The following is a 23,160-nucleotide window of genomic DNA, read 5'->3' on the forward strand; positions in this document are numbered from 1 at the left end:
CCCCATAATTAAATCGGACGACATCATCGTCACCCACCCCCTTCTCACGAGGTAAATGTGCCGCCCATCGGTTAAAATTCCCATTTTAAGCTGAAGCCGACACCTGCTTTAAACAAAAATCGGACCCTACAAATCACAATTTACAACTTTACACCAACTACAGGTTCAAATACATAAATACCATGAATATAATAACTCAAGTTTGCGGGTACAACCGCTACAAAATCACGACACCAATAAATAGAAAGAAAGATATGGGACCCACTGCGGTCTCGGACTCAACCACGACCGACTCTATACTCGATCGAGCGATTTAGGGTCCCATTCTCCGCACTCTGACAGACATTCGAGTTGGTCGGTGAGTGGCTTAATAATTTCAAAGACTTAAATACGATGTATATATAAAGTATATAAATACCAATCTGCTCAAATAATTTTTCCAACTTTTTCCAAAATACGAATTCTAGCAAAAATACAATCTTTTAAAGAACTTTTTGAAACATAAATTCAACATAAATCAACATCAATTTGATTTTCTCGAGAAAACACAAAATTTTTGTGAGGATCGCCCTCATCACAAATCAAAAAAATAACATAAATCTCAAAATCAATATAAAAACAATACCCAACACTCACCCTGCAGTAACATGGTCTAGAAATCTCTCGAACTTCGCAGTGGCGCAGCTGGAGTTCGAGGCCGTCAAGAACTCATGTCCCTAACGTTTACCCATCGGTTCGCGGTCGGTGACCCCGGCTTCCCGATGAATATCCGATCGGGGCTCTACGCTCCCACAGGCGGCCCTCGTGAAAATCAACACTCGGGTCCACCACGCCACCTCTAAAAGGCGGCCCGTGGGGACCCACTATTGCGATGAGTCGGGCCTTAGCCCGCCGTCGGCGTCTAAAACCATCAAGTAAATACGACGATAATACCATCCGTATAAATCATAACACGGGATCCTTTTCCGGGACAAGTATTCACGTCGCGGAAATAAACATTATTTTTCCACAAAGCCCGATGCCAAAAGTATAACAATGCATAATACCGAGTAAAGATCCATGATACCATTCCTATACCAGGAATGAAAACCAATTCCACAAATATTGTCGGTAAAAACATTTTAATACGCGCACATGATTTCACAAATCATTCCAAATCAAAGCAGCATATGTACCCATCCAAAAATAAATACATGAATTGAATAATTAAATCACATATACATGTATTTCCACTATTCACAAATACGTATAATTATACAAAACTGATGTATCAATACAATTATCATGGCACATCGTAGGAAAATAAATATAAGTATATTTCGACCTTATACGCAATTAAACATGATAAAATGAAATACTTAAACATTTATTTCCAAAATACTAGCCATTAAACAATTATTTCAAAATAATAATAATAATTTATTTATTTAAAATAATAGCCACTACCAACTCACCTGGTCTCCTTGGGTTTCTTGCTAGACCTGGAACTCCCTCCCAAGCCTAATCAACACCTAACAGGATAACATAATAAAATAAATAAACAATTATGACAACTAAAAACATAATTGAACCCAACAGAAAATACATGAAAGCAATAACCGACTCTCTAATTGGGTCCACTCACTCCAATCGGTTCAAACCTGACCTTGCATAATCAAATTAGTCTCCAATTGCACTTAAGCCAACTCAATTTGGGCTAGACCATTCTGAACCAACCTGAACCAACCTCAATTCCACTGAACCAAACTCAAATTCACTGAACCAGGTTTAATTAAACCCACTAGCCTTGAACCAACTTAATTCTTATACAAATTCTGTTGAACCAGCTTGGTTCAACCGAACCCAATTCTCTTCCAATTGGTTCAACCCAAACCTTTAGCCCAACATCTAAACCAAACCCAAATCAACTTCAACCAATTTAATTCAACCAAACCATTCAAGTCCAACCACACTCAACTTGATTTGATCAAACCCAGACCAGATCAATTCAATTAAACCCAACTACTTCAATTCTCATCCAAACCAATTCCAATTCAATTAAATGGACTTGGTTAAACCAAATTAAACTCAACTCAATCAATTCAATTCAACTCAACCAAATCAATTTGGCTAAACCCAACCAATTCCAATCCAACCATCATCATTAACACCTTAATCATCATAATAATCAACTTAATTAACTAAACCAAACCCTAATCTCGGTGCTACAGTAATTGCTACAGTAAAACCGAAAATCTCATCCTCCATTCAAGCTAGATTCATCACAAATACAAGTATTTTTCCAAATAACTTCGACGATTCATCATCCATCAACAACAAAACCACGATTATTTCTACTCAAATCCATCATTTTATTCATCAAATAACCAATATATACATATATACATGCATACATACATCCATGCCAAAAATAATACTGAGGAAGACTCTTACTAAGCCTAAAGTCATCCTCCCATGAGCTCCCACCGACGATCTCCAAGTTTTTTCTCTTTAAAAGCCTCTAATTTCTCCCATTTCTTCATAACTCTCGGGTTCTATGTAGAAAAATGGTGGAGAAGAGATGAAACAACACAAGCTCTAGATTTTTTTCTCTCAATTAACTCTTCAGCCGAAATTCACTTTTAGTCCCTGAAAACATAATTTATTACAACACAGTCCCTGAAAAACTCCCAAATGGTCCTTGAATTATGAAATAGTATTCTCAAAAGGTCCTTTAAAATTACGCAACGGTCCCCAGGTTATAACACAACATTTTAAAAAGATCCCTTCCATCTTACCTTTCAGTCCTCGGTTTGCATAAACATTTCATGTCCATCCTTTTCATTTATTCTTTAACCCAAAATCTTTTAAAAACTTTTACATTTAGGTCCTTATTCTTTCCGCTTGGGGTTTCTCAACAAGATTACTCTGTAGAAAAATCTTACTGCAACTGTAGTAATACCCTGAATATATTTTCCAACAGGTATCCAAAAGTTCAGGGTATTACAACATCTGCACCACTCCAAGAATCATCCTTCAAGAATTTCCAACACCATTTACCCAACAGAGCCTGGTTAAAGCTTTTTAGGTCTAAAATGCCCCAACCCCCCTGATCGCGCGATCGACAGAGATTAGTCCACCCCACCAACCGACATCGCGGGTTGTCGATGTCAGGCCCAGACCATAAAAAATCTCTACGGATCCGATTGATCTCCTTGATGACCCAACAAGGCAAACGGAACAAGGACATTCAATATGTAGGTAGCGCAGACAGAACCGAATTCACCAGGGTGAGGCGACCGCCAATAGACAAGTGTTGCACCTTCCATGAGGAGAGTCGCCTTCTAATCTTCAAAATGAGCCCCTCCCAGTCTTGTTTTCTAGGCCTACGCCCCGCAATCGGAATGCCGAGATAAGTGACTGGAAGAAGACCCCTATCGCAAGACAAGGTCTCCGCAGCGGCGATATCTGGTAGCACCCCAACAGAAGAAACGTATAGACAGGTTTTAGAGAAGTTGGTCGCAAGACCAGTCATACCTTCGAACACATTTAACATGAGCTTAACAATCGCTTCTCTCAGTTGTGCTTCTTTGTTCTCCTCTTTTTTAATAAATTAATGGTTTATTCAATTTATAAAAAAAAAAAAAAATTTAAAGCTGTGTGGCCGGCTCCTGATAAGCTATAGGGGCAGCACTAGCAGGACTTTTTAATGTCCCAAAGAGGCGTTCAGTCATTATACGGTTGTTTGTTTGGATGTTTACAAGTAAAATAAAATAAAAACAAAGTCTAAATAAAATTAAAAATCTCTGGTGAAGTTCAATCCCAAAGCTCGGTTCCTTTTGGCGGCTCGTCGCTGCTCGCGCGGAGGACGCTCAGGACCGCAGCCGGGGTTCTTCCGAATTCCTATTCCTACCTCAACTCTATCTATCTCTCCCCTTATATTGTTGCCATCTACTTCTCGTCTTCTGTTTCACTTCGCTGCTCTCCATTTGTAAGCTTCTCAGTCTCTGGATTTTTCCTCTTTGCTTTAGATACTTGATTTATAGCACATTTTCTGTTCAATGCTAGGGCTTCTTCGCATTCTTCCTTTTGGTATTGGAACTGTGATTTTTTTTTGTTTTTTTGGCCTATGCTTTTCAGTGATTTACCATTATCTTTTTGATTAAAGATTGATTGCCTGATAAAAAGTCTGTGAAGATACTTTGTTGATCTAATTCAAGCATTTCAACTTTAAAGTGAGGAAATAAGATCCCCATCCATATGGCGTTGTCCTGCTCAAGTTTGAGACTTCATTCTTCCTCCACTTTATATGGTGATTGTCATTCTGGCATCAATGTTATTGATTGCAATGATAGGCATCTGTTCATTGAATCCTGTGGTTTTAAAGTCCAAACTTGTCCAAGATCACAGCTTGCTTTGTCCTGGAAAGAAATGGCTGTTCCAGTTTCTTTTAGAGTGGAGAGTAGTGTTAATGAGAACAAGGAAAGATGGGTTTTTCAAATCATAAGCAAGTTACAGTCTTCTGGTAAAGATGGTTCTAATGATGTCACAGTCAATATATTGTTAAACGATGGTGATGTTGCATTAGAGAGGGGTGCTGCTGTTTCAGAGAAAAACCACTTTCCAGATACTGGGTGTGGAAATGGAGGTGCAGAATCTGGTGGTAATGGGAAATTTCCACCTGGAGGAGGAGGTGGTGGTGGTGGTGGCAGCCATAATGAGGATGATAAAGAAGAGGATGAATTTGGGCCAGTTCTGAAGTTTGATGAGATAATAAGAGAAACTGAGTCACGTGGAGTTGAGCTTCCATCTGACATGTTAGAGGCTGCCAAAACCATGGGGATTCAAAAAGTTCTCCTTGAGAGATACCTGGATTTGCAGGTGCTTTCTTGTTCAAGTGATTACATCTTTTTACATCTTGTTCCTTAAATGGTTGTTTAACCTTTCTCTATTCACTTCAAAGGCAGCAGCTTGGCCACTTGGTATTGCAATGAAGTCATGTTCAATGCTTAGGAATCGAATGCTTGCTGATCCATCCTTCCTTTTTAAAATTGGAACAGAGGTATGTAAACCCTTGCTTTTCCTAAGTGCTCGAAATGGAGAATCTTTAAAGAGGCTGATGTAATTTCAAAAATTTCAGATAATCATCGACTCTTGCTGTGCGACGTTTGCAGAAGTGCAAAAGAGAGGCAAGGACTTTTGGGCAGAATTTGAGTTGTATCTTGCAGATCTTTTGGTAGGAGTTGTTGTTAATGTTGCTTTGGTGGGAATGTTGGCACCTTATGCACGGATTGGGCAGCGCTCTGTATCTAAAGGCATTTTTGGACAGATGAAGCATGCTTATAATGCTCTGCCTAGTAGGTGTGTTTTAACATCCCTTTTTGTAGTTTTTCTGTCATCGATGGAATAATTTTGCTATAGCTTTTACATGTATGCATCATTTAAGCAGGCAGATGGCTTGTAGTATGGGCTGTGATTGTATTTTTTAATAGTTTTATCTAGCAAAGTTGGGTTATCTGTTTGTTGTATAGGGTCCACCCTTTGCTGTTAGACTGTTAGTGTTCATTTAGATATGCATGTTACAACGTAAGTTACTGTACTGACAAAGATCATGACTTTGCGCTTACAATCTATCCTTATTAAGATGAGCCAAATGAATGTACGGTAAAATTCTTGATCAATGTTAATTTGACATTCCCATACCAAACTCTTGCGTTGACATCTATGTGGTTGTGGGAGTAAGTTTGCTTAGCAACTATTTGTTCCCAGTGCCCAGGGATTGAAGTTCTTGAAACCTGGCTACAAGTACTACTTATCTTCACTTTATACTCATACCTCCTCATTTTCATTTTATTTCTTAATTTAATGTTAAAGTGCTCTGCTGATATCTGCCCATCTCTGCTATATACTTGAGATATGTTTTACATGATCTCTTTCCTTGTTTGGTTCTCAACATTGCAGAAGAAGATGGTTAGGAAATGTCCTTTATTTTTCTATTTTATTATATAACCAAATCTGGAGCATGTTGCTTTTATTCTTCTTCAAAAAAATTGAAATTCCTTACAGTTCTTGTAAATTTTGACTATTTTTTCTATTGCAGTGTATTTGAAGCCGAAAGACCAGGATGCAGCTTTTCAGTTCAGCAACGAATAGGAACATACTTTTATAAGGTATAATGGTACTTTTATAATGTTCTCTCTGCAACATCCTTTTCCAGAGAATGAGACACAAACTTTCAATGTAATGTTAAAATTGTTTGATGCCTTATGGTGCAATGGAACTAATTGCGTGTTCTTGATCCAGGGATTTTTGTATGGGTCAGTTGGATTTGCATGTGGCCTAGTGGGGCAAGGCATTGCCAATATGATCATGACTGCTAAACGGTATGATTATCCTAGGCCTCATTGTATATTACCTTATCTTATCTGATAACTTTTGATCCTTGATCATTCTTTGTATACTCTTCCCTTCGGTGAATTATTTAGTTTACATATTAACCTCGGTCTACCTTGTATGTAGTGCTATGAGGAAATCAGAAGAGGACATCCCTGTTCCACCTCTTGTGAAAAGTGCTGCTCTTTGGGGTATGTCTGCCATTGAATTCTTGTTACTTTGCTCTTATTGCATTAATTTTTTATGAACCAATAGTATTTGATGCTGCCTGCTTTGTGAACCTAGTTTCATTCTAACAGGGTGTTTTTAACTGATACTCAGCAATTATTCTACTTATAGTTACTTGGATGTACCCTAGTTTGTGACCCTCTTCCATCAGGGCTGTACATCGTTCTCTCACATCTCACATGTTTCTACACCGCTATTGTTTTTTCGACAGCACATTGTAGCTTTTCAGATTATTTATTATTGAAACAACTTCATTCATTCTTCTGATCATTTTGCTTTGGATAATTCCATTTGAAATTAACTCCATGTGACACTGTTAGACTATTGTGTGGCACCTTTGTTATGTAAATTTGCAAGCTTCTTGTGTGGTGTTTTTGCCTTCTCAAGTGTTAGAAGTCGGTATTTTGCAACTTGGACTGAGACTTGATATATACTTGTGCTTTTCCTGTTGCAATGAAGCTGTAGGATTGATTAAATGTCTAAAGAGTCATGTTTATGATCCCAGGTGTATTTCTTGCTGTTTCTTCCAACACTCGGTACCAGATAATCAATGGCCTTGAAAGGCTAGTGGAGGCATCACCTGTGGCCAAACGTGTCCCCATTGTTGCAATGGCCTTCACTGTGGGTGTCCGTTTTGCAAACAACGTATACGGTGGTATGCAATTTGTGGACTGGGCTCGTTGGAGTGGAGTTCAGTAATTTTACATTCATTACTATGCATTCAATACAAATGTTTTGGATGTCTTACGCCTTTCAATTACTTCATAGTTCCTGGATGTCTTATATTTTTTTAAATTGCTACTTCATAACTCCTTTATTTTTATTTTTATTTTTATTTTTTGTTATAATCAAACCCAAAATGATGTCCAACTTTTCATTTAACCATGAACAATTATTTGGGAAATCAGGTGCATCTTTATTATTACTAAAAAGAACGCCGACTAGCTAATAGAGTGATGAGTTGTAAAATAGTTTGAAAAGAGGGATACATGTAAAATTACAAAGGAGGTTATTTTCTTTATTTATTTATAAAATCATGTAATTTTTTTTTAAAAAAAATAATCAGTTAATCTAATAGAGAAATTAAAAACAATATTAAAAAAATATATATATTATTTGTAGGTGATGTTGTTGTAAATAAAAAATGAGTTTTTTATAAAATATTTATTTAAGCTTTTCTATTGCCATACAAAGATATTGCCAGACTTACAATCAAACACCATATATAGTCCTTTAAATAAGTTAGAGCTGTTCAATTCCACAACTCTATTCTATTCATTAAGCCCATTAATTCCTCTCTCTCTCTCTCTCTCTCTCTCTCTCTCCATCCGAAGAAGAAGAAGAAGAAGAAGAAGAAGAAGCAGACACAGCCATGAAGGTGATCGACAACCTCCGTCGATTCATCGCTTTCTGCCTCTGCACTGGATCCCCGGACGACGTCGTCAGCACGTCTACAAGAAGCACCATCAACGAACGTCCGAGCTCATCTCTCCTAGATATCTTCAAAGACAGGGCCCAAGAACACAACACACAATACCAAGAGGACCAAGAAGACCAAGAAGAAGAAGAAGAAGAAGAGGAAGAGGAAGAAGACAGTCTCATTGACCCCTCTGCAGCGTGTCATCATCGCTCTCAATCCCCTCGCCGTTCCCTCGTGGTTGGAACCCTCTACGGCCACCGACGTGGCCACGTCTCATTCTGCGTCCAGAGTGACCCAGCCGTTCCTCCTCCCTTCCTCTACGAGATCTCGGTGCCCACTGCCTTACTCGCTCGAGAGATGAGCTCGGGGTTCGTCCGCATGTCGTTGGAGTGCTCATTTGCCTCACGTCGTTCGACTCGTTGTGGCGCAGGGCCGGTGTGGAAGGCGTACTGTAATGGGCGTAAGGTTGGGTACGCGGTGAGGAGGAAACCGAGTGAGAAGGACTTGGTAGTTGTGCAGAGCTTGAGGTCCGTGTCGGCCGGTGCCGGTGTTATGCTGGAGGACGTGAAATCCGGGAAGGGGGAGGTCATGTACGTGAGGGCTAGCTACGAGCGAGTTGTTGGCTCTCGTGACTCAGTGTCTTACCATCTCATCAACCCGGGTGGGAGCCCGTCTCAGGAACTCAGTGTCTTCTTGCTTCGTAATAGGCACAGGTACTGATCATCAGCACCGCAAGTAAGGATCTGCTGTTTATATATCTTGGAGTTTTCACAGTTTCAAAGGAATAGCTTGTCAAGAATTCTCAAGATGGATGGATAGATAGATAGATGGATGCCAGTTCCAAAAAGTGATCGCTTTGTTTTTAAGCCAAGAAACTTTAATTGTGCAAGAGAACAGTGTACACACTGTACAACAGTTAATACTTATATAAAGTTTTCTACGTTAATCTTACCGTGATTCATGAGTTTTGTTTTTATAGATTTCGTATTATTAATGAAGAACAAGTATATTAATTCATAGAGTTCACTGTACATACGCGTGGACTTAAATTCATGTCCATCTTGCACTCATACTTAATGAGGTAATTAATATATATAGGTGTTGCCGTGCCACACAACTGTACATGCGAGCCTCTTTTCTAATCAGATTTAATTAGTTTTATTGCCAGTCAGGTAATTAAACAGACAGGTGGATATATATAAGAGAGATACATGAGACGTATAGTAGTAATTAATTAATTAATTGGATTATTACAACCCAATTTAATTATTGTAACATATATGCATGTTAACAATTAATTAATATTAATTAAACTTTTGGGTCATCTTCATCTCCATCAGGGGAGTTGGCAACGCCCACCTTGTGCTGCACGCTCTTGTAAGAGTACCTCCTTGCAACTAAGACATAGACCACGACATTGACGGCATCCATGGCAGCAAGCAACCAGAAGAACTTATCCAGCCGGCTCTTTGTTCAAGTCTTTTGCAAACCAGCTTCCTCCAGCTCCTGCCTTCTCAGTCAAATGATCAACCACAGTAATCAAAAGGCTGCTCAAGAAGTTACTTGCACCAATGACACTCAAATAGAAGCCTATTCCCAAGCTCCTCATGCTGTCAGGCACCTGATCATAAAAGTACTCCTGTAACCCCACCAGTGAGAAACCATCACCAAAACCAAGTATCACAAACTGTGGCGCCAGCCAGAACACGCTCATGGAAACCACCTTGCTTTGCTCCTCATGAGCAATCCTCAGCCTCTTTGCTTCTACAATGGCTGCAGTGACCATGGCTATTCCCGAGAAAACAATGCCAACACCTATCCTTTGAAGAATGCTTATACCACGCTCGTTACCAGTTAGTCTTCTAAACAAAGGCACCAGAATTCTATCATACAAGGAAACACATATGATCATACCAATTGCACCAAGAGCATAAACTGAGGCTGGAGGGACTTCAAAGTTGCCAGTTAGTCTTCTGTCCATGACGGCGCATTGCTTGAGAAAGAAGGTGGATATCTGCGCCACGCTTATGCCGAAGGGAATGGTGGCTAGCCATATAGGGATCATGTTCATGATCAGTTTCAACTCTTCTACCTGGGTCACTGTGGCTAATCTCCAAGGATTCATGTGCTTCTCTGCTTCAAAGCCACCCGCTTGATTGCTTCTGTGCTCAATGATGGAGGCTTTGTTCAGGAACATGAATTGGTTGGTATGAGACAAGCGTCTCTTCTCAGAGTTCACTGAATTTGAGACCTCATACAGTTCTCCTGTGTTTGAAGGATGTGGAAGGTGCCTCTTTTTCAATGCAGCAACTAATACTCTTATCATTGGTGTCAGAGTGCTACCTTTTGGAACTCTGTGCCTGTAGAATGGTCTTCCAAACAAGAAGATAGCTAGAGCTATGACCGTAACAACAGTCAGCACGACGTAACTGACCCAAAAGCTGATATTGTCTTGGATGTACACAATGACAGTGACTCCAAGCAGCAGGCCAGAGCACAAGCCAAAGTTCCACCAGTTGAAGTAAGACATCTTCTTCTTCCTCTCCTTGGGATGATCATCATCAAATTGGTCAGCACCAAAGCTTTCAAGTGATGGCCTATGGCCCCCAGAAGCAATGGAGATTAAGTATAATCCTAGAAAGAAGATTATTTTATGCAGTCTTAATGATCCTCCATGGCAGGGGCTAATGGTGCAAGGCTTCAAACTTGGGGCTAGTTGGGACAGAATCAATAGGCCTAGTCCCTGCAGTTGGAGTCATGAAAGACATTTATTAGAATAGAAAGAAAGAAAGAAAGAAAGAAAGAAAGAAAGAAGAAACCAACAAATTATCTTATAACAATTAATGTGCCATGGCCCACATTTGGCATGAAAGCTTTTCAACCCATCAAACGCTTGCAAAACCAAAAGCAGGGCTAGTGCCCAAAAAAAAGATTGGTTGGTGCCGTACTCTGTAATCTATAAATGGAGAGTCCATTTATATATCTATATATATAGTACTGTAAGCATAAAGCAAAAAGGTTGAAATCCATGATCAGAATAACTCATTAGGGGTGACTACCTAGCGATGAGATAGGATTACAGGATTATAGGATTAAGTGCTCCAATCCAATCACCTTTTCTTATTCTTGAAAACGCTTAATGATAATCACCAAGATTTTCAAAGAATTCACAGCTATAGCTGGTGATTGGTTAGAATTTGTGAATCTGATGCTGGTGCTTAAAAAGAAGATTATGAATTATAGCCGCCAAAGGAATAACACTGAATAGCTTTATTTAATTGAAATATTAGTGACATATAATATATATATATATATCTCAAATTAAGAAGCAAATAAAGTACTAATTACCCCAATATAGATGAAGGCTGAGAAGAGAATAGTGGAGAACCTCCCCAGATATGCATCAGCAATGAATCCCCCAACAAGTGGCAACATGGTTGTTACTCCTGTCCAGTAGTTCACAGTCGTAGCTGCAGTCTTCAGGTCTTCATGTAAGTATTTTGTCAGATAAATCATCAGGTTTGCGGATAATCCGAAGAAACTCAGCCTCTCTCCAAACTCTATGGCTGCATGAATATTACATGCACATATTAACTCCAAAGTGCATGGGTTGATATATATGTACATATATATATATATAATAATAATAAATTATAACGGATATATATCTCAAGAAATATATATTATACCTATTATGAAGAGTGCTGCTTTCCAAGCTCCAGTTGTTGCTCTTACAGGAACATTTCCTTTATGATCAACAGAGGAATCAAGCACCCACTTCTCATTATCATCTTTCATTTCCTCTAATTTTTCAGTGTTAAATAATATTGCTGAAGGTTCTTTAGAAAGCATAGGAGTTGCCATATCTAGATATGCTAGCTCCTCCTAGGAAGAAGCAAGACTAAGCAAGCACAAAAGTAAAAAGCTTAGCTAGCTCTAGAAGGGATGTGAGTTCAAAGGGGGTCTTTGTGCCTTGTTATATAGCGTTCACTGGATGTGACATTTTTTTCTTTTTCTTTTTCTTTTTTTTTTATTCCTAGAAAGGCTCACATTCAAACTGATCTACATATATGCCACTTCATTATCATTTAAGAGTGGAAGAGAATTGCTGGCTCTACTTTAACTATATGGACTGTAGTCAGAGTTGAATAGAGATGAGAATCGAATCCAAACAAACACTTTGGATTGTGACTTACACTTTGGATGGGTGTCTAGAAGTTTTGCACTCAAGTTTGTAATAGTAGATGTTATCTTCTTAGATAAATAAATCTTGTTGCCCTGAGGTCATAGGCATGAGTTAAGACATGCAATTAATACGTTGTTTGATTCCTTTTAATTGAGTTCATGGCATAATAATTGAGTTTCTAAAGTAGGATGCCAATCCCAAATTTTTTTAGGATTTTGCCATGATAGATGGTATGAGAATGATATATATATGTTATTCTTCCTTTTAATAGTAAGCAACTAAACTTTGATTCTGTAGACAAGTCATGGGTGGTTTGTTTCACATTAAAAAATATTCTTCCACTGTTTTCAAAAAAAAATTTAAAAAAAAGAACAAAATGTAATCTATAAGCTAAACGTTAAGACTGAAAACTAGTGTTTTACTGTAATCAGGACACTGATTAATTTCATTTTCAAAGCATCTTAAAATTGACATGGGATCTGAATAAATACGACTTTGAGAGAGCTAGCTAGCCGTTCTTTTTTTCCTTTTGCTAAGAGTTAGAATAAATAGGTCTATTAAGTCATAATTGCTTTGAAAATAAAATTGAATTTCAGGAAAAAAAAAACTACAGTTCAGGTGTAAGTCATCTCTCTCATATATATATGTATATATTTAATTTGGATGAATAAATGATCATGCAGCTTTAAATAGTACATAAATATAATGTTGATAAGTTGATTAAAAGAATTAATGCTTTTATATGATTTTAGTGGGCCTTCCATAAACCAATTAAAACAATAATTTCTTAATTAAATTGAGAAGACTTATGCAAAATCTAAATATAAAAATAAATACTAGCAACAAAAGTCAAACAAATTTTGAGGGGCATGGATAACAGGGACCAATAGAGCAATTGCCGATCGATATTCATGATTCTCTTCTCAAGTTGCACCAATTCAACACGGATTGCTTCTTGGTTACAATATTTCAGCTTTAGAAAACATGTGTAAAACATTGGTCACTTCTTCACAGGTGCAAACCCACACAAAACGCATATGCACAACCTGCTTTAATTAATTAATGTCAAATAAAGAACACAAACAGCGATGAGTTTTTGTTGGGTTTCACCAAACATTGATTCATTTTCTCTAAGTTCTTAAGTTAGATATCTCGTATGAAAAGGCAATGGAAAGCATGCAAAGAGAATTCATTCCTATTTCCTACTCCCAAAAAGTTTTAAGTTAAACGTGCGACAGTAGCCGGAAAAGATACCAAAAACTTCACGTAAGTAAACGTTTCCACAGGATCGTCATCAATCAGTCTTTGTCCATAAGTGTCACAACTCAATCCAATGTTGATTAGGTATATACCAGAGAAGTACTTATCACTTGGACTTAAACATGTGCATTGATTAATTCTATAAGTTAACCAAGATACGTACGCATGCAGTTATATTAATTCGTGGGCTCTCTCTAAGCTAGCCTTAAGCTTAAGGTCATGTAAGTATTCATGGTCGACATGACTCCTGCTGTAATACACAGTACGTCAAACTTCTCATTCTAATCAATTTGACTTGAAATGTTTGGTTATGAGGACCTCAAACGTATATGGTGGTGTTATCATGCTACTCCACCACAGTGGAGGCACGGCCATACAAAAATAACCCTCGTTTTGCATGCTAGGAAGGCTGATTATATTTCACAATATTTAATTTAATAGTGATTTAACCACTTCCTCACAAGAGAATCTGACCACTAATTTTTTTATATATATAAAAATAGATAAATTATAACCACTAAATTTTAGTTGGTATGGTGTTTGAGCGGTGATTATTAAGTCAAAACAGATATTTTTTTTATTGGGTGAATAATAAAATATGTTTTTATAATTTACATATCAATCATATGCTTTTTAATCATGCACTTCATGCACTTCCCTAATCCTATAAATGAGCTGATCACTTTTTTTTTTACTTAGGGGTTGTTTGGTTGTCTGTAAGTGAAATTACAGTGTAAGTGAAAATGCTGCATTTCAATTTACATCATTGTTGTTTGGTTTACTGTAACTACACAAAACTGCAAAACTTTTTACATATAAAACTGATTTCACACAGCAAACCAAACAGCCTTTTACATGTAAAACTAGTTACATTACAGCTACTTGCAGATAACCAAACAACCCCTTAATGTAAGTGATTTATTCACTTTTTAAAAAATAAATAAATAAATAACCACTAAAATATATATGCTTTTATTTGACCATTTACTTAGGTTGTGCAAATGCATGGTGTGAAAGCAAACATTATTGTGACATATTTTTTATTTTTATTTTATTTTTATAAAAGGGGTAAACCACAATTCATTTATCAACAAAAAAAAATTACATAATTGATAGGTATATTATACCATTTGTCACATATATATATATATATATATAAAAAAAGATACAACTTGCCATATTACAGTTATCTGATTTCTTTTTTCTGTTTTTTCTTTTGTTCTCTTGTATATTTTTTTTCATTTCTTTGTTTGGTTGTTTTTATTTGTTTTTAGTAAATCAGTGATTTATCTATTTTAATCAATAATAAAAAAATTGCCATATTACATATAACAATATAGTTATGTTGTTAATTATGCTTGTCACCATCCACCTTAATATAACACAAGTTTTTCACAAATAATATTATTAAATAGATAGCAATACAATAATGACACAGGATATGCCATGTAATCCCATTAGGTTTCTAGGTAATCATACACAAAGAATTTAAGTAATCACATTTAGAAAGAATGGCAATTATACTTTCAAATAAATAATTGTATTAAAAAATCTTCAATAATTCATCGACTAATTCTTTAGAAGACTCATTTATTATTTTTTATTTTTCAAGGAAATTTAGAAAAAATAACTATGATTTTTAATTGAAGAAAAATTCAACTCTTAATAAAAAAACATCTTAATTAAATTAAAACTTATTCTCAATCTTGGAATGTATTGATAAACTTAATCAAGCAAAGAATTTAAAATAACTTAATAGAAATTTCAAGCAATTATTCTGAAATTATTAGACTGCCACAAACACTAATTGGTTACATCTTAATAATCATGTCTTGTTTTTTTGTGATATCTTTATATATGCCATTTCCGGTACATTATTTGCATCAAATAAATATATGATAAATATTTCACCACCGTGAAGTGGACAGCATTAACTTCATGTTGATTTAGTCAAAGACATTAATTATCATCAGTGATGGAATCATGCTGTTCTACCACTAAATTAACATGATGTAATGATGTTCAAAGGAGGCCATTAATTTAATGGAAAAGGATAAAATGTTTGTTGTTTCAGAAATTTGCAAAATAAAAATTGAGGTTTTTTTTTATTTATTTTATAATATGTGATTTTTTATATTTATAAAAAAAAATTGTTACTAAATCATTAATAATGTTAATTTAAATAGGTAAAATTATTATTTCATTTAAAAACTAACTTATATGACAAAAAGATATATATATTTTTAAAATTTATTAATTTCTTTTGAAATTCTACTAAATAAAAAAATTTATATTTCAAAAATCAAATAAAATTATGATGAAAAATTATATTTTTTATTCTACACTGCGATTTTTTACATGGATGATTTTACTCCTATAAAAAAATACCATCTAAATGAACATTCTGTCTAATTTAATGTCTTAAATAGGAATGTGGATGTTGAGATGTCCCACGTTACCTCTCAATTAGTTGGATTGTCGCAACTCGCAAGAGACAAAAGGATAATACAAATTAGGGTCATTTATAACCAAGTAGCCCCCCTTTTTTTTTATTAAACCAAATGGCCCTAGGGCCATTTTAATTATCAAAATGGCCCTAGGACCATCACATCACCCATGTGGGTGATGTGATATGCTGACTGGGCGCTGACTCAGCGCCCAGTTAGCGCTGACTCAGCGCTGATGTGCCATTTTTAAATAAAAAATCTTGATTTTTTTCATTTTAACCACTGAATTGTTTTATAATCAATAAGTTGGTTTATTCTTAGGTTTTTTTAACCAAATTTTTTTAAATTTTTTTTATTAAACTTATAAAATTTATTAAACTTTTAAATATTTTTTTAAAAAATATATAAGTGTGTTTTTTTTAATTTAAATCCCTTATTTGTTTTATAATTAACAAATTATCTTTTCTCTTTGATTATTTAACCCAAATTTTATTTTAAAAAAATTATGTACTTTTTAAATTTATTAAATAAATTAATTTTAAAGAATATATTTGAATATGAAAACACAAATTTTAAAATTACAAATTTTAATTATTTAACCCAAATTTTGCTTAAAAAAATAATGTAATTTTTTTAATTTATTAAAAAATTAATTTAAAAATGCCACCCCGTATAATTAGCATCATACTTGTATATATCTCTTCCTTTCCATTATCTAAGCAAAACCCTTTATAATTAGGTGTATGAAGAATCCAATGTATTTAAATTAATTTTTTAATAAATTAAAAAAATTACATTATTTTTTTTAAGCAAAATTTGGGTTAAATAATCAAAGAGTTTTTGTTAATTATAATACAAATAAAAAAACACACTTGTATATTGCTTAAAAAGTTGTTTCATTAAGAGTCTAATAATTTTAAAATTTGTAATTTTAAAATTTGTGTTTTCATATTCAAATATATTCGTTAAAATTAATTTATTTAATAAATTAAAAAAGTACATAATTTTTTTTTAAATAAAATTTGGGTTAAATAATCAAAGAGAAAAGATAATTTGTTAATTATAAAACAAATAAGGGATTTAAATTAAAAAAACACACTTATATATTTTTAAAAAATTTATTTAAAAGTTTAATAAATTTTTAAAAAGTTTAATAAAAAAATTTTTAAAAAAATTGGTTAAAAAAACCCAGAGAATAAAACCAAACTTATCGATTATAAAAACAATTCGAGGGTTAAAAATGAAAAAAATCAAGATTTTTTTATTTCAAAATGCTACATCAGCACTGAGTCGTGCGTCAGCAAGATATCACATCACCCACATGTGATGGTCCTAGGGTCATTTTAATAATTAAAATGGCTCAGAGTCCATTTTGATTTAATAAAAAGGGGGCTACTGGTTAAATGGCCCTACAAATTAACTTATGGTTTTAATGTGAACATCATCAACAAAAGCTCTAGCAAACCTAAAGATGAGATTGAGTTAAATCCAACAGGGCTACTAAAATACAATCCAACAGTTAACAGGTACATTTTTCAGATATTACATTAATTATAATATAAATTTTAAAAATAAAAAATAAATAACAAACATTAAAAAATTACAATATTAATATAAAGAGCTCCTCCCTTGTAAAAACAATAGGAACGGTGAATAAAAAAAAAGAAAACATTAAAGAGAAATATGGTAAAATTATTTTTATGACATTTATTATAAAAAAATAATATTGTATGAATAATTTTTTTAATTATTATTATATTATTAAGGATATGCATCCCTCTAATTATTTTAATTATTTATTAAAAATTATTTTAATTATTATAATTATTTAAATTTTTTTGATAAAATAAATAAATCATAATTTATTAAAAAAAAAACACGGCCAGACAAGGAAGTTTATAAGAACAAAAAGCAACACAGCCAAAAAAATCGACTAATACCAAAAAAACAACACACCGACCGAAAACCAAATTCACAAGATTATTTAATTATTGATTACATCAGCTTAGTCTTTGTGGTAGGTGGCCTATCGTTTCAGCGGAAAAACTTCCTGTTTGACAATAAAAGCAGTACTGCTCCCTAGCTCCATCAACGCGACCAATCACTGAACCTTTTCTTACGCATGAAAGCACCTCTCCTAGTGTTCAAAAACTCACCTCCAAGACTTATCAAGATGGCTTTCTCCAGTGGATCCTCTGAAAATCGAAGTCCTTGCACATTGATCTTAAAAGTGGGAAACAGGTTCTGAGCAAAAGAGATTTGGTTGCTAGAAATAGCTCTGCCCAACAACTACTTCCTGCCACCAGGATAGCAACTGTCTATGGGAAGCACTTTCTGTGCATCTCTAGACCCACTGATGACAATAATGATCGATAAATATATAGATTATCCGATGCTTCTCGATGTTGTAGGTGAATCGATGTCGGCAATTGAGTTCGTTTCTAGTGCTGTCTCCACTTAACTTAAATGGATTATAAGTTGGAAGTGCCATCACTTGAATAGAATGAATGTCTGTACTCTATATATATATATATATCTATATTATCATGTATATGAGCATTATGTGTGCATAGGTGTTGGGAAATGGAGGTTACAATGATGAAGTGCCTCAGTTTTTGTGTGTTGATGGTGGTCTTAGGTGTAGCAGGGGTTGAAATGGTTGATGGAGCTGGGGAGTGTGGAAGTGTTCCAGTTGATAGAATGGCCTTCAGGATGGCACCATGCGCTGCAGCATCACAGGATCCACAGGCTGAGGTTTCAGCAAGCTGCTGCTCAGCAGTGCAGAAGATGGGGCAGTCACCGAGTTGCCTCTGTGCTGTTATGCTTTCAGACACTGCAAAGAGCGCTGGAGTTAAACCGGAGGTAGCAATAACCATCCCCAAGCGATGCAACCTCGCTGACCGCCCTGTTGGTTACAAATGTGGAGGTGAGTTGTGCAACTTCTTCCATACATATCCCTTCATTATATATTTATACTTGTCTTTCCACTAATTTGTTCTTCTAATCAACTTCTATTATTAATACTTCAAAATTAATGCAGCCTACACATTGCCTTGAGGTGAAGGTGAAGTGGGACTATCAGCAACTGATGATGTCAATGCGGCCGTTGTTTACTGTAGCCGGCCGGTCCTTTCTGGTTTGAATAAAATGTTGGCATGCAATGATATCTGTGTCTGCCAAAAGTACGGTGTTTGTGTATGAATGAAGGTGTTGAATAAAGCTTGACTAGTTATGTTGTGTGTAAAGTCTTTCTTGTATCTTATAGATAGGAGTCTTGAAAGTCAGACGACAAGAGATGAACCAAAAATAAAGAAAAAGAAAACTGATACACCTAACAAACTAACTTCGACCAATTTAGAAGCATTATTATTATTATTATTATTATTATTATTATTATCAACAAGGTGAATAATTAAACAGGGCAAAGAAGACAAGCATTTACAGTGGACAATTAATTACATGGATTTTTAGCCATGATACCGTGGGAAACATAACCAATTAATCTTATTCAGTGCTGCAATAAAAAAGATAACAATTATCAACAAAGTATTTACGACGAGGAATGGGCTTAAGTATTACGCACAAGCAGCACAACAATGGGGCTCTTTACATGATGAACTCCATCATCCCAGACGAGTGAAGCAGAGAGCAGAGACTTTGATGTTTGGCCACTAATTGTAACAACAAATGACTGTTTCTCTCCCTGAGATTTGAATGAGATGATGTCTGGCTCCACGCTGACATTAAGTTCCGATGGAGTTGACACGGTTGCTTTGTAGGTGGAGTTTGCAAACCCAACATTAGTTACCATTCTATTGAAACTCTGAGAGAAATTCTTACCCAACTTAGCCGAAAGAGCGAAGGACGGGTAATTTAGATCCCAAACAGTCCCATTGTTAGTACTTGAACAAGTGGTATTGTCTCCAGTTACAAGGCTCAGGTTCTTATTACTATATCCTTGACCACATAACATCTTTACATAATCAGCTTCATAAGCATCATAGATAAGACCAGGGTCTACAGCAGCTATGGGATTTAAATGTCCTGCTCCGTAACCCAACTCTGCATCCTTGCTCAACGAGACATTCATGGGGTAAGCTACAAGAGAATATGGCAAATCAGCAGAGTTAGTTCATGAACAATAAAGATGAAGAGATGATGCATACTAATTAATTAATTAATTAATTAGTGGGTGGATTAATTAACGACATACTTGTTGTCATAAGAGCTGACTTGATAGCAGCTGGAGACCAGGTTGGGTGGAATGATTTGACATAGGCAGCTGCACCACTTGCGTGAGGGCAAGACATGGAAGTGCCGGAGATTATGTTGTATGGTACTGATCGTTTATCAGTCGGATCTACAGACATTGAGGCTACTGGAGACCATGCTGCTAGTATGTCCACCCCCGGTGCAGTTAGATCAGGCTGCGTGCATGTGTAAGCACCAATCAGCACATCATCAGATATTAGAGTCTAATTAATCAATGCAAGTGTGAAAACTAGAAAGAAAAAATGCTGCCATTGTATACTATACCTTAAGAATGTCATGTGTGATTGGATTAGGCCCTCGTGAGGAGAAGGAAACCACAGAAGGAGCATGTGGATCATAAACCCCTTTGCTCTTCAATATAATTGCTGTTGGATTGCTGTATATATTCACAGAGAAAGAAACATCAGCATCAAGTTTGATAGGAAATTAATTAAGAGATGACTGGAGTGAGTTACGTACCTTGTTGTGTTGATATAGGCAGAGACATTCCGTAAATCCAGGCTAGTCAGGACAGTAGCAGGTAATGGGAAGGAGAAGGCATAGTCATCGTGGCCTGCATTTAGCATCACGGTGCCCACCGCACCAGCATTTAATGGTCCAGTAGCATCAGTCAGTTCATCACAAAGGACCACCTTTCCTTTCACCAAATCCTCATCCAATGTGCCATCATAACAGTACCTGTTCAATAGTTAAATTAATGATCAAAAAGCAAAGGGCGTGTCTTTGATACACTGGATTATTATTATTATTATTGTTATTGTTATTATTGTTATCACCTGGAGGTTGATCCATCATACCCTGCAGACGTGTTTGGTGCGTCTCCGCCATACAAAAGAGGAAACATAGTGTCCTTAAGGTCAAAGGTGCTGACTGCCGTTCCCTGGAACACCACCACAAGTCAAGAAGATCATTGTTTTAGTTGACTCTCAATTATCAAAGTCAAGGAGGGGCTGAATAGTGAACAGCAGCACCTGATAGGAATTTCCATTCCCCAGTTTGATTTCTGCCAAGAAGCGCCTATCAATGGTGCTCGCTGCTACAGTGAGTGACCATGGTGAGTAGTTGGCAACGCTATAAAGACCAGGACCACTGTTGCCGGCCGAGTTTGAAGTAAGAATCCCATTCTTCATGGCATGAAAAGCACCTATTGCAATGGAATCGTCAAAGTAATCAAATGGATAGTCACTCCCAACAGAGATAGAGATGATGTCCACTCCATCAGCAATGGCATCATCAAACGCAGCAAGTATGTTTGCGTCGGAGCATCCAAAATCTGGCAAGCATATCTTATACGCTGCTATGCGAGCAGATGGCACAGCTCCTCGTGCTGTTCCCTCACCTAATCCATAGAGGCTTACACCAGTCACCAAACTCCCAGCAGCTGTGGACGACGTATGAGACCCATGCCCTTCTAAATCTCTTGGTGAATCACCGCCATCTTCTACCATTGACCTTTCTAAGTTATAGTATCGAGCTCCTATCAGTTTGCTGACAAACATGGATAACATACAGAAATATGGATCTTTGATTGGAAAAGTTAATTTGGAAAATATGAAGATATTATTCATTGTTGTTGGATTTAATTACTTGTTGCATGTGAAGTTTGATGAGGATTGACAAGTTCCCTTCCACTTGCTTGGAGGTGGACTGAAGCCTTCATCATTGAAGCTCTGAGATTCTGGCCAGATTCCAGTGTCAAGCATGCCTATGATGACATTGCTCTCGTACTTGTTTCGTGTCACATTAACTGGAAAGCCCATGAAACTCCATGATCTTGTGGTGTGTAGCTGTCTATGTTGGCTGTGGAAGACTGATACCACTGTGCTCATGCCTGTGCGTGCAAATCACATCAGAAATTAAAATTTGAAATGCCAAATCATTCTGTGTAGGGGCAATAAAAGCTCTGCTGCATTGGTGCATTTAGCTTAGATTTAAAAGCTTACCCGCCATTGTCTTTGACTCTTGATCTGTAAGCCTTGCTACAAAGCCATTGAAGCTTCTGTGATAGCTCCACACCAGTAGTTCTGATGCTCCTCTGGAACTGGTATTGTCCAAGAAGAGTTACAAAAAATTTAATTATTAAAAACATGAAAAAAAAAATAATCAACTTATTGTGAGGAATTAATTATTATGAGAAAAATTAACCTTCCCACAACTTGTTCAAGCATCTTCATATGAGTTGATTTCACTGCAGAAAGGCCACCCGTTGGCCGATCTCCCATGTATACTATATAAACCTGTTGAAATTTAACCATAAACCAATCATTAATTGCAAGCTCCCATTAGCGCAGAGCTGAATTATGCAAACAACTGTGAGAGGATTTGCCTTTCTATCCATTTCTGATGCTCCAGCATAATAGGCACTGGCTGCAGTCATGACAATGCCCACGAGGATGAAGAGCCGCCATGAATAAGGAAGAGCAGAGTGGTTATCCATTCCAGAAGCTGAACAGGGGAAAGTAATCTGCAGGAACTATATCATGTATATAAAGGCCTTGTCCTTAAGTGGTTAGTTGTCTTTTGGCTGCAAATGTAGTAGTACTCTTAGAACAGCGAACTTTGATTAGCTGACAAAACAAGCCTTTTTTTTTCCTATAAACTTGCAAAAGTTCTAGATGACATTGTTATATAGCATTCACTCGCTGTGGCTGGGTACAGGATTATCTACAAACAATATTTTCCTTGTAAGCTTCTTCATGATTAGTGCACGGCACCATTATAAAAGCAGTGGGATGGGCACAGGAAGAAAGAGTTGGTTTTTTTATGTTGGCAGGGTATGTTGGGAGTTGCGTGCGGGAGATGTGCAATCATGATTCACAAGAGGGCCATGCAAATTGGGTTGGTTTAACAGCCACAACAAAGAAAACAAGCAATTAAACCTGGTGACCGACGCCGCCCAGCAAATGCAAAGGGTCACACTAGTGATCGAGTGTATGCATAGACAACAGTGCACGCAATGCTCCTCTTTGTAATTT

The 23,160-nt window shown here is 36.2% G+C and overlaps 5 protein-coding genes across 5 annotated transcripts; 3 read left to right on the top strand and 2 right to left on the bottom strand.

Annotated features, from left to right (window-relative positions):
- Positions 1-3,755: 3,755 nt before the first annotated feature.
- LOC120274176 (protein RETICULATA-RELATED 1, chloroplastic-like) lies at positions 3,756-7,412 on the top strand. The gene is made up of 8 exons (XM_039280946.1): positions 3,756-3,970; positions 4,216-4,860; positions 4,943-5,041; positions 5,120-5,340; positions 6,080-6,149; positions 6,283-6,362; positions 6,499-6,563; positions 7,106-7,412. Exons 2-8 carry the CDS (start codon positions 4,240-4,242, stop codon positions 7,297-7,299), a joined length of 1,350 nt encoding a protein of 449 aa, XP_039136880.1. The 5' UTR covers positions 3,756-3,970; positions 4,216-4,239; the 3' UTR covers positions 7,300-7,412.
- A 560-nt stretch (positions 7,413-7,972) lies between these two features.
- Positions 7,973-8,740, top strand: LOC120273329 (protein MIZU-KUSSEI 1-like). The gene has a single exon (XM_039279950.1). It carries the CDS (start codon positions 7,973-7,975, stop codon positions 8,738-8,740), a length of 768 nt encoding a protein of 255 aa, XP_039135884.1.
- Positions 8,741-9,312: 572 nt separating this feature from the next.
- LOC120273487 (protein NRT1/ PTR FAMILY 5.6-like) lies at positions 9,313-11,949 on the bottom strand. Its single transcript, XM_039280111.1, is given in 4 exon segments — positions 9,313-9,490; positions 9,492-10,763; positions 11,369-11,586; positions 11,710-11,949. Coding segments are annotated over 4 exon segments (1,827 nt in total). The 5' UTR covers positions 11,885-11,949; the 3' UTR covers positions 9,313-9,328.
- Positions 11,950-18,016: 6,067 nt separating this feature from the next.
- LOC120273838 lies at positions 18,017-19,158 on the top strand. Its single transcript, XM_039280558.1, has 2 exons — positions 18,017-18,839; positions 18,954-19,158. Exons 1-2 carry the CDS (start codon positions 18,497-18,499, stop codon positions 18,968-18,970), a joined length of 360 nt encoding a protein of 119 aa, XP_039136492.1. The 5' UTR covers positions 18,017-18,496; the 3' UTR covers positions 18,971-19,158.
- Positions 19,159-19,398: 240 nt separating this feature from the next.
- LOC120273837 (cucumisin-like) lies at positions 19,399-22,892 on the bottom strand. Its single transcript, XM_039280557.1, has 10 exons — positions 22,512-22,892; positions 22,331-22,422; positions 22,129-22,226; positions 21,773-22,016; positions 21,157-21,673; positions 20,962-21,065; positions 20,645-20,863; positions 20,450-20,561; positions 20,127-20,340; positions 19,399-20,011 (listed from the first exon to the last, which is right to left on the bottom strand). Exons 1-10 carry the CDS (start codon positions 22,620-22,622, stop codon positions 19,482-19,484), a joined length of 2,241 nt encoding a protein of 746 aa, XP_039136491.1. The 5' UTR covers positions 22,623-22,892; the 3' UTR covers positions 19,399-19,481.
- Between the last annotated feature and the right edge of the window lie 268 nt (positions 22,893-23,160).

This window comes from Dioscorea cayenensis, chromosome 12, assembly GCF_009730915.1.
Source record: "Dioscorea cayenensis subsp. rotundata cultivar TDr96_F1 chromosome 12, TDr96_F1_v2_PseudoChromosome.rev07_lg8_w22 25.fasta, whole genome shotgun sequence".
NCBI lineage: Eukaryota > Viridiplantae > Streptophyta > Magnoliopsida > Dioscoreales > Dioscoreaceae > Dioscorea > Dioscorea cayenensis.

Coding starts and splice junctions, on each gene's coding strand:
- LOC120273838 (XM_039280558.1), top strand. CDS start 18,497: ATGGAGGTTACAATGATGAAGTGCCTCAGTTTTTGTGTGTTGATGGTG.
- LOC120273837 (XM_039280557.1), bottom strand. CDS start 22,622: ATGGATAACCACTCTGCTCTTCCTTATTCATGGCGGCTCTTCATCCTC. Junction 22,227..22,330: donor CTTGAACAAGTTGTGGGAAG/GTTAATTTTTCT, acceptor GGACAATACCAG/TTCCAGAGGAGCATCAGAAC. Junction 21,674..21,772: donor TCAAACTTCACATGCAACAA/GTAATTAAATCC, acceptor CATGTTTGTCAG/CAAACTGATAGGAGCTCGAT.
- LOC120274176 (XM_039280946.1), top strand. CDS start 4,240: ATGGCGTTGTCCTGCTCAAGTTTGAGACTTCATTCTTCCTCCACTTTA. Junction 6,150..6,282: donor TAGGAACATACTTTTATAAG/GTATAATGGTAC, acceptor TTCTTGATCCAG/GGATTTTTGTATGGGTCAGT. Junction 6,363..6,498: donor ATGATCATGACTGCTAAACG/GTATGATTATCC, acceptor CCTTGTATGTAG/TGCTATGAGGAAATCAGAAG.
- LOC120273329 (XM_039279950.1), top strand. CDS start 7,973: ATGAAGGTGATCGACAACCTCCGTCGATTCATCGCTTTCTGCCTCTGC.